The sequence below is a fragment of the Scyliorhinus canicula genome, chromosome 1, assembly GCF_902713615.1.
Source record: "Scyliorhinus canicula chromosome 1, sScyCan1.1, whole genome shotgun sequence".
In the NCBI taxonomy this organism is placed as follows: Eukaryota; Metazoa; Chordata; class Chondrichthyes; order Carcharhiniformes; family Scyliorhinidae; genus Scyliorhinus; species Scyliorhinus canicula.
In genome coordinates this window covers 25,705,476-25,716,365 of record NC_052146.1, presented here as the reverse complement: position 1 = coordinate 25,716,365, position 10,890 = coordinate 25,705,476, and the positions used below count along the sequence as shown (strand labels likewise).

General features: G+C 56.3%; 1 protein-coding gene across 1 annotated transcript in view; it reads right to left on the bottom strand.

Moving 5' to 3' along the window:
- The window catches only part of LOC119978314 (2'-5'-oligoadenylate synthase 1A-like), a 40,496-nt gene extending 31,893 nt beyond the window's left edge, over positions 1-8,603 (bottom strand). Inside the window, exon 1 of the mRNA XM_038819857.1 lies at positions 8,433-8,603. Coding sequence (XP_038675785.1) covers positions 8,433-8,603 — 171 coding nt within the window. The remainder of the gene's footprint in view (positions 1-8,432) is intronic.
- Positions 8,604-10,890: the final 2,287 nt, after the last annotated feature.

Below are 10,890 nucleotides of genomic sequence, written 5' to 3'. Positions count from 1 at the left end.
GGGCTATGGGCGGGGGGGTGAGGCTATGGGCGGGGGGGTGAGGCTATGGGCAGGGGGGGTGAGGCTATGGGCAGGGGGGTGAGGCTATGGGCGGGGGGGTTTGGCTATGGGGGAGGGGGGGTGAGGCTATGGGCAGGGGGGTGAGGCTATGGGCGGGGGGGGGTGAGGCTATGGGCGGGGGGGGTGTGAGGCTATGGGCCGGGGGGGTGAGGCTATGGGCGGGGGGGTGAGGCTATGGGCAGGGGGGGTGAGGCTATGGGCGGGGGGGGTGAGGCTATGGGCGGGGGGGGTGAGGCTATGGGCAGGGGGGTGAGGCTATGGGCAGGGGGGTGAGGCTATGGGGGGGGGGGGTGAGGCTATGGGCAGGGGGGGTGAGGCTATGGGCGGGGGGGGGTGAGGCTATGGGCGGGGGGGTTTGGCTATGGGCGGGGGGGGGTGAGGCTATGGGCAGGGGGGGTGAGGCTATGGGCGGGGGGGTTTGGCTATGGGCAGGGGGGGTGAGGCTATGGGCGGGGGGGGGGGGGGGTGAGGCTATGGGCGGGGGGGGTGAGGCTATGGGCGGGGGGGGTGAGGCTATGGGCAGGGGGGTGAGGCTATGGGCGGGGGGGGTGAGGCTATGGGCGGGGGGGGTGAGGCTATGGGCAGGGGGGTGAGGCTATGGGCGGGGGGGTGAGGCTATGGGCGGGGGGGGGGTGAGGCTATGGGCAGGGGGGGGCGGGGGGTGAGGCTATGGGCAGGGGGGTGAGGCTATGGGCGGGGGGGTGAGGCTGCGGGGGGGGTGAGGCTATGGGCGGGGGGGTGAGGCTATGGGCCGGGTGGGGGGGTGGTGATGCTATGGACGGGGGGGGGGTGTGAGGCTATGGGCGGGGGTGAGGCTATGGGCCGGGGGGGTGTGAGGCTATGGGGGGGGGGGGGTGAGGCTATGGGCGGGGGGGGGGGGGGTGAGGCTATGGGCGGGGGGGTGAGGCTATGGGGGGGGGGGAGGGGTGTGAGGCTATGGATGGGGGGTGAGGCTATGGGCGGGGGGGGGTGTGAGGCTATGGGCGGGGGGGGGGTGAGGCTATGGGGGGGGGGGGGGGTGTGAGGCTATGGGCGGGGGGGGTGAGGCTATGGGCGGGGGGGGTGAGGCTATGGGCGGGGGGGGTGAGGCTATGGGCGGGGGGGGTGAGGCAATGGGCGGGGGGGGTGAGGCTATGGGAGGGGGGGGGTGAGGCTATGGGTGGGGGGGGGGGGTGAGGCTATGGGCCGGGGTGGGTGAGGCTATGGGCGGGGGGGGTGAGGCTATGGGCGGGGGTGGGGTTGGGGTGAGGCTATGGGCGGGGGGGGGGTGAGGCTATGGGCGGGGGGGGGTGAGGCTATGGGCGGGGGAGGGGGGTTGAGGCTATGGGGGAGGGGGGGTGGGGCTGTGAGGCCTATGGGCCGGGGGGGTTGGGGGTGATGCTATGGGCGGGGGGTGGTGAGGCTATGGGCGGGATGGGGGGTGGGCGGGGGGTGGTGAGGCTATGGGCGGGGGGGTGGGCGGGGGGTGGTGAGGCTATGGGCGGGGGGGGGGGGGGGGGTGAGGCTATGGGCGGGGGAGGGGGGGGTGAGGCTATGGGCGGGGGGGGTGAGGCTATGGGCGGGGGGGGTGAGGCTATGGGCGGGGGGGGTGAGGCTATGGGCGGGGGGGGTGAGGCTATGGGCGGGGGGTGAGGCTATGGGCGGGGGAGGGGGGGTGAGGCTATGGGCAGGGGGGTGAGGCTATGAGCGGGGGTGGGTGAGACTGGGCGGGGGGTGAGGCTATGGGCGGGGGGGCGGGGGGGTGAGGCTATGGGCGGGGGGCTGAGGCTATGGGCGTGGGGGGGGTGAGGCTATGGGCGGGGGGAGGAGGAGGCAGAGTGGAACAGGCTAGGGGAGGTGTCCTGGACAGGTTCAAGTTTGAGAACACTGGACACGGCCCCGTTGCTGCTCTGGATCTGGAATCAGATGAGGGCATTTTAAACTGGGTCACATGTGGATGCTGACGCCACTGTGTGGGAACCATAGGGATGGATGGGATGGAAAGGCAGTGGAGGGAGGAAGGCTCCGAACAGGTCAGGGATCTGTTCTCCAAGGGAAATTTTGCAGGGAAATGCGGGAAAGGTTTGAGTTGCCAACGGGGAGTGAGTTTAGGTGGGAGGTGCGGGACTTTGCTCGAAAGGAGAACCTTTGTTCCCCCAACAACCAGAGTACGTGTTACTGCAGAGAAAATACAGCTCCATGGTGAGGTGGGGGAGGGTAAGATTGGGGATATATTTGGGAGAGCAGGCCAAGACATTAGTGAAAAGGATCAAGCGGAAGTGGGAGGAGGAGTTGGGGAGGGAGATAGGATGGGGACTTTAGTGTGAGGTGACGCGGCGAGTGAACACAACCTCCTCCTGAGTAAGAATGAGTCTGATACAATTTCAAGTGGTGCACAGGGTCCACATGACACGGGCTCCGATGGGTGGGTTTTCTCCGAGGTGGGTGGGTGGGGGGGGGGTAACAGCGGGAAGTGCTGGCGGGGGCTGGCGAATCATGTTCTGGGGATGAGGGTTTGGAGAGCTACTGGGAGGCAGTGTTCGGGAACCTATCGAGGGTAATAGGGGTTGAGTTGGGGGAGCGAAGGGATTAAAAGGGGAAAAATGTACAAACTAAATATTTTGCTTTGAGTTGATGTAGAATTGATGTTTGTGTTTGGCATCAAATATATTTTAAAAATAACTTTCCTCAGCTGATCAAGCCAAAGACCTGGATAAGATGCTGAACAAAAATAGTTTCTGTTATTTGTTGTGCTTTGGCTCTTACCTTGAGTTAGCCAAGTGTTGAATAATAATTGGTTAACTTAACTGTCTGCCGATTTGTAATTGGCTGCTGGTGCCTGCTGACATTCCTTGATGTTTTAATACTAAGACCTACTGAAGAATGATTCAGCATGACTAAGGCCTTATTCACTACCCAACTTAATGTAGCCTGGCAAGGTCATAACAGTTTCGAGAACCACACCTTATCTTCCCAGATTGGCTTGTGCGGTGAATGTCAAATTTGTTATATAGGGAACAGGTTCAATTTCAACCTTGCGTGACTATCTGCGTGGGTTTCCTCAGGGTGCTCCGGTTTCCTGCCGCAGTCCAGGTGTGCAGGTGAGGTGGATTGGCCATGCCAAATTGTCACTTTGTGTCCAAAGGTTAGGTCGGGTTATGGGGTTACAGGATAGGGCGGGGGAGCGGGCTTAGGTCGGGTGTTCTTTCAGGCGGTCGGTGTAGACTCAATGGGCCAAATGGACTCCTTCTACACTGTCGGGTTTTCTATGATTCTATGATTATATTTTATATTTGTACCAGTAATGTTTTTAAAATCCTGGGTTAAGCTATATATTTGTTGCCGTAATGTCATTGAAGAATCTAGGTCAAGTTATCCAGACTGTGTGTGACTCTCCTAAATCTGTAATTAAGAAGTAGTAAAAGGTGTTTGATTTCTAACCGTTTATTTGTTTATTTATAGAAGGCGAATATAACATTGTTATGATTGCTGGAGATTCCCTGAGAGTGGATAATTTATGAACAGTTGTTTTTAGTCCGAGCTAAAGAGGTTATGTGATATCTTAGTGTAATTAATGGCAGGAGCCAGGTCTGTCTGTAGTTTTGCAGTTTGCCATAGGATTTGAGTGTGGCAAGACAGAAGGGGTGCCCACTGCCTTGTCCCCCTATATAACCCAAAATACCCCAAACTCATCTCATGCATTTGAACACTAACCAAGGGGATGCATAAAACAGTTGAACCCACGGCAGAAATTTTGGTTCCAACCCAAACCTTCTCAGAACTTCAAACAGGTACCTCTATTCCACCCAGTCAAATGCCTTCTCTGTGTCCATGGACACAATCACCTTCGGCTCTCGTCTCCCTGACAAAGTCATAATTACATTCAGCAACCTCCTAATGTTACTGGAGAGCTGCCTCCCCTTCAGAAAACCCGTTTGGTCCTCAGAAACCACCTTTGGGACTCACCCCCCAACTTATACGCCAACACCTTCGCCAAGATTTTCATGTCCCGTGTTTAGCAGCGCAATGGGCCTGTAGGACCCACATTCCAGTGGGTCCTTCCCCTTTTCCGGGATCAACAAATTCAATATCTGCGCTAATGTAGCCGGCAACTCACCCTTTTCCATCGCCTCACTAAACATGCCCACCAGGTGAGGAGCCAACTCCATTGTAAAACCGCGCTGGAAAGCAGTCTGGCCCTGGGGCCTTCCCCAGTCCGGCCTTGGGGCCATCCCCGACTGCATCCTACTAATATAGTCCTTCACTCCCCCCACCCCTAACCCCTACGGCTCCTGCACTGCCTGCCGTCTCCCCTCATCCAACTCTGGGAGCTCCAACCCATCCAGAAACAGCCCCTATTCTTCGCCTTACCGCCGACACAGACCTATACAACCCCTCGTGGAAAGCCTCATTTATCCACTCCGGCTCTGACACCACCTTCCCCCCTCTCCACCCTCACCTACAGTATTTCCCTGGTCGCTGCCTGACGCTGCAACTGTTGGGCCAACACATGACTCACCTTCACCCCATACTCATGCTGCACTCCCCTTGCCCTACACAGCTGCCCCACCATCTTACCTGTTGTCAACCGGACAAACTGCCCTTGCAACTTCTTCATCTCTGCCAACAGCTCCTCTGCGGGGCAGCCGAGTATCTGCTGTCCACCTCAACTATCTCGTTCAATAACTGCCGGTGCTCCTCCCTCCTCATCCTATCCGTATGGGCCTTGAACAAAATAATTTCCCCTTGGACCACCAACTTCAAGACCTACCAAAAGGTAGCTGCTGGCATCTGACCATTCTGGTTGAGCTCCACATAGTTCTTAATTGCCGCTCTCATCTTCCCTCAAAACTCCTTATCAGCCAAAAATCCTGAGTCCAACCTCCACCCCGGCCTCTGCACCTGTCCCCATCAAAGCCTCACATCTAACCAGTGCCGGTGCATGGGCTGAGATCACATTTTCTGCATATTCCGCACCCTACTGTCTCCAACAGAACCGCCCGGCTCACCACGAGAAAAATCAATCCTGGAATACACCCTATACACATTCGAGAAGAAGGAATGCTCTCACCCTCCTGGGTTCCCGAACCTCCATGGATCCACCATCGTTTTTGTCATTCTCAACCTTCCCATCAACTTAGGGCTCGACCTATCCAACCTCGGCTCCATTACACAATCAAAATTCCTTCCCATGATCAACTGGCGAGGGTCCAGCTGGAATGATTCCCAGTAACCTCTTTACAAAACCAACATCATCCCAATTAGGCACAGACACGTTTACCAGCATCACTGGCGTCCCCTCTAACACCCCACTCACTATTACATATTGCCACCACTCCCGGGTCCCGCATCTCCCTGGTCCTGTAAACCCTGTTTTCTTGCTCAACAAAATGGCCACCAGCCTTTGACTTCGAATCAGACTCCGAGTGAAACACTTGTGCCACCCATCCCTTCCTCAGCCTCATCTCATCTTTCACTCAGAAATGCGTCTCCTGTAAGAACAGCACCTCCGCTCTCAAACAATTCAGGTGTGCGAACACCTGGCACCTCTTGTCCGACCCATTCAGCTTGCGGACATTCTATATCAAGATTCTCACTGGACCTTTAATGCCTCCACCCCCTCTAGTGTCCAACATCACCACCTTTAGGCTCCGCCTCGCCCATTCCCACTCTAAATCTGACCCATCCAAGATGGCCCCCCCGCCCACTCATCCTCCAGACCTGTCAAGTCGCTACCTGCCCTTCGCCCCCTCCCCAAACCCCCTCCTCCCACCCCTACCTCCACCCACACTAGCCTCCCCCTCCCACTGCACTCCTGTTCACTAGCATTGCTCGCAAGCATGGCGGCTCCTGTTCACTAGCATTGCTCACGAGAGAGGTGACTCCAGTTTACTAGCATTGCTCGTGAGTGAGGTGACTCCTGTTCACTAGCATTGCTCACGAGTGAGGCGACTCCTGTTCACTAGCATTGCTCGTGGGCGAGGCGACTCCTGTTCACTAGCATTGCTCGTGGGCGAGGCGACTCCTGTTCACTAGCATTGCTCACGAGCGAGGCGACTCCTGTTCACTAGCATTGCTCACAAGCGAGGTGACCCCTGTTCACTAGCATTGCTCATGAGCGAGGTGACTCCTGTTCACTAGCATTGCTCATGAGCGAGGCGACTCCTGTTCACTAGCAGTGCTCGTGGGCGAGGCGACTCCTGTTCACTAGCAGTGCTCGTGGGCGAGGCGACTCCTGTTCACTAGCATTGCTCACGAGCGAGGTGACTCCTGTTCACTAGCATTGCTCATGAGCGAGGCGACTCCTGTTCACTAGCATTGCTCACGAGCGAGGCGACTCCTGTTCACTAGCATTGCTCACGAGCGAGGCGACTCCTGTTCACTAGCATTGCTCACGAGCGAGGTGACTCCTGTTCACTAGCATTGCTTGTGGGCGAGGCGACTCCTGTTCACTAGCATTGCTCATGGGCGAGGCGACTCCTGTTCACTAGCATTGCTCATGAGCGAGGTGACTCCTGTTCACTAGCATTGCTCACGAGCGAGGTGACTCCTGTTCACTAGCATTGCTCATGAGCGAGGCGACTCCTGTTCACTAGCAGTGCTCGTGGGCGAGGCGACTCCTGTTCACTAGCATTGCTCATGAGCGAGGTTACTCCTGTTCACTAGCATTGCTCACAAGCGAGGTTACTCCTGTTCACTAGCATTGCTCACGAGCGAGGCGACTCCTGTTAACTAGCAGTGCTCATGGGCGAGGCGACTCCTGTTCACTAGCATTGCTCACGAGCGAGGTGACTCCTGTTCACTAACATTGCTCACGAGCGAGGCGATTCCTGCCCGAATGCCCCCTCCAACACATTCCCACCCCCCCCACCCCAAAACCCACAATAACTTGTGCAACAGGCACCTGATTACCCTAAAAAGAATCAAAGACATGAACACATCCCAAAAAGCCCCAAAATACAGCTGTACAAGCACAGTGGATAGCACTGTGGCTTCACAGCGCTAGGGTCCGGGTTTTATTCCCGGCTTGGGTCGCTGTCTGTGCGGAGTCTGCACTTTTTCCCCTGTATCTGCGTGGGTTTCCTCCGGGTGCTCCGGTTTCTTCCCACAAGTCCTGAAAGACATGCAGTTAGGTAATTTGGACATTCTGAATTTTCCCTCTGTGTACCAGAACAGGCGCCGGAATAGAACATAGAAGATAGAACATACAGTGGAGAAGGAGGCCATTCGGCCCATCGAGTCTGCATCGACCCACTTAAGCCCCCACTTCCACCCTATCCCTGTAACCCAATAACCCCTCCTAACCTTTTTGGACACTAAGGGCAATTTATCATGGCCAATCCACCTAACTTGCAGGTCTTTGGACTGTGGGAGGAAACCGGAGCACCCGGAGGAAACCCACGCAGACACGGGGAGAACGTGCCGACTCCGCACAGACAGTGACCCAGTGGGGAATCGAACCTGGGACCCTGGCACTGTGAAGCCACAGTGCTACCGTGCTGCCCAAATGCGGCAGCTGGGGTCTTTTCACAGTAACTTCATTGCAGTTTTAATGTAAGCCTATTTGTGACAGTAAAGATTATATAAATAAAACACAAAAGACCTCCTGACAAAGGTAGGGGAGGGGAACAATTGCTCCCCCCCCCTCCCCCACTTACAAATTTACAACTTCTTAACTTCCCCCTACATTGACAGACAAGAACAATAACAGACTACTTTTGTAGACATAACTCCTCCATCCTAATTCACCATTCAGCTCTCCCAGCCAATGATCCCTGTTAAAGTCACTTGTCTCCTCTGGCATCTCGGAGTAATATTCCCAGCCATCATGGGTTACCCAAAATCTGGTTGGATCTTGCCAAATCCGCTCCAATATCCTGATCAATCCAAATTCGATTTTCCTCCCATTCACAGCCCTGATTCGCCCTGGCCCACCTCAGAATCTTCTCCTTGTCTCGAAACGTATACATCCGCACAACCATTGCCCGGGGCGGCTCCTCCACTCTCGGTTTCTACCTCAAGGACCTATGGGCCCAGTCCACCTCTGGGGCCATGTCCAACACTTTCTCCTGCAACAACCTGACCAACATCCTCGCGACGTTGTTCAAAACATTTGTTCCTCTACTCCCTCCGGTAGGCCCTCAACCTGCAGGTTTTTCAGTCTGGACCTGGACCTATTCTCCTGGTCCTCCACCTTCGACTGTAGCGACTTACACAGATCCACCAGGATCATCACTTCCTCCTCCAAACACACAGTGCAGTCACTCTGGTCAGACACCACCTTCTCCACCTCCTAGATTGTCACTCCCTGTGTCTCGAGGCACTTTTCCACCCGTTCCTGGGACCTGCGAATAGGTCCCCTCAATTGCATTTGACTAGTCCCTCGGCATCACCTTCCTTTGCTCTTTAATGAAGCCCATCACTTGTTCCATCTGCAGCTTTCCCGTTGATGACCACCCTTCCCGCTCCGCCATCTTCATAATTGGTCCTGCGCCACAAGTCTCCTCCAACTCTTCCGCCAGCTCCTTCACTGTTTTTAGCCGGGCCTGATAACCCGCAAACATAGCCATACAGGGCCGAACTCCTTCCTCTACATTCTCCGCTCCACTTTGCTGCCGAATCTACCCACAACACTCACTCCATGGCACTCACTCCATGGCACTCACTCCATGGCACTCACTCCATGGCACTCACTCCATGGCACTCACTCCATGGCACTCACTCCATGGCTCTCACTCCATGGCACTCACTCCACGGCACTCACTCCGTGGCACTCACTCCATGGCACTCACTCCATGGCACTCACTCCATGGCACTCACTCCATGGCACTCACTCCATGGCACTCACTCCATGGCACTCACTCCATGGCACTCACTCCATGGCACTCACTCCATGGCACTCACTCCATGGCACTCACTCCATGGCTCTCACTCCTTGGCACTCACTCCATGGCAGTCACTCCATGGCTCTCACTCCATGGCTCTCACTCCATGGCACTCACTCCATGGCACTCACTCCATGGCACTCACTCCATGGCACTCACTCCATGGCACTCACTCCATGGCACTCACTCCATGGCAGTCACTCCATGGCACTCACTCCATGGCACTCACTCCATGGCACTCACTCCATGGCACTCAGACCATGGCACTCACTCCATGGCAGTCACTCCACGGCACTCACTCCACGGCACTCACTCCATGGCACTCACTCCATGGCTCTCACTCCATGGCTCTCACTCCATGGCTCTCACTCCATGGCTCTCACTCCATGGCACTCACTCCATGGCACTCACTCCATGGCACTCACTCCATGGCACTCACTCCATGGCTCTCACTCCATGGCACTCACTCCATGGCTCTCACTCTATGGCACTCACTCCATGGCACTCACTCCATGGCACTCACTCCATGGCACTCACTCCATGGCACTCACTCCATGGCTCTCACTCCATGGCACTCACTCCATGGCTCTCACTCTATGGCACTCACTCCATGGCTCTCACTCCATGGCTCTCACTCCATGGCACTCACTCCGTGGCACTCACTCCGTGGCTCTCACTCCGTGGCACTCACTCCGTGGCTCTCACTCCGTGGCTCTCACTCTATGGCACTCACTCCATGGCACTCACTCCACGGCACTCACTCCGTGGCACTCACTCCATGGCACTCACTCCATGGCACTCACTCTATGGCACTCACTCCATGGCACTCACTCTATGGCACTCACTCCACGGCACTCACTCCATGGCTCTCACTCCATGGCTCTCACTCCATGGCTCTCACTCCATGGCTCTCACTCCATGGCTCTCACTCCATGGCTCTCACTCTATGGCACTCACTCTACGGCACTCACTCTACGGCACTCACTCCATGGCTCTCACTCCATGGCTCTCACTCCATGGCACTCACTCCATGGCTCTCACTCCATGGCACTCACTCCATGGCACTCACTCCATGGCACTCAGACCATGGCACTCACTCCATGGCACTCACTCCACGGCACTCACTCCACGGCTCTCACTCCACGGCTCTCACTCCATGGCTCTCACTCCATGGCACTCACTCCATGGCACTCACTCCACGGCACTCACTCCATGGCTCTCACTCCATGGCTCTCACTCCATGGCTCTCACTCCATGGCTCTCACTCCATGGCTCTCACTCCATGGCACTCACTCCATGGCTCTCACTCCATGGCTCTCACTCCATGGCACTCACTCCATGGCACTCACTCCATGGCACTCACTCCATGGCACTCACTCCATGGCACTCACTCCATGGCACTCACTCCATGGCACTCACTCCATGGCACTCACTCCATGGCACTCACTCTATGGCACTCACTCTATGGCACTCACTCCATGGCACTCACTCCATGGCACTCACTCCATGGCACTCACTCCATGGCACTCACTCCATGGCACTCACTCCATGGCACTCACTCCATGGCACTCACTCCATGGCACTCACTCTATGGCACTCACTCTATGGCACTCACTCCATGGCTCTCACTCCATGGCACTCACTCCATGGCACTCACTCCATGGCACTCACTCCATGGCACTCACTCCATGGCACTCACTCCATGGCACTCACTCTATGGCACTCACTCTATGGCACTCACTCCATGGCACTCACTCTATGGCACTCACTCTACGGCACTCACTCCATGGCTCTCACTCTATGGCTGCCAGCGGAAGTCTCACGATGCCTCAAACGTTAAAGACCTTTATTTACAGCCAAGCCTGGGAGGATGCGCCACCCACTCTGAGATGCCCACCAATACAGCATGGTCCTGACAGTTGGCAATTGGGTTCTCCTTGGCCAAGCAGGACCACTGTCTTTTGTC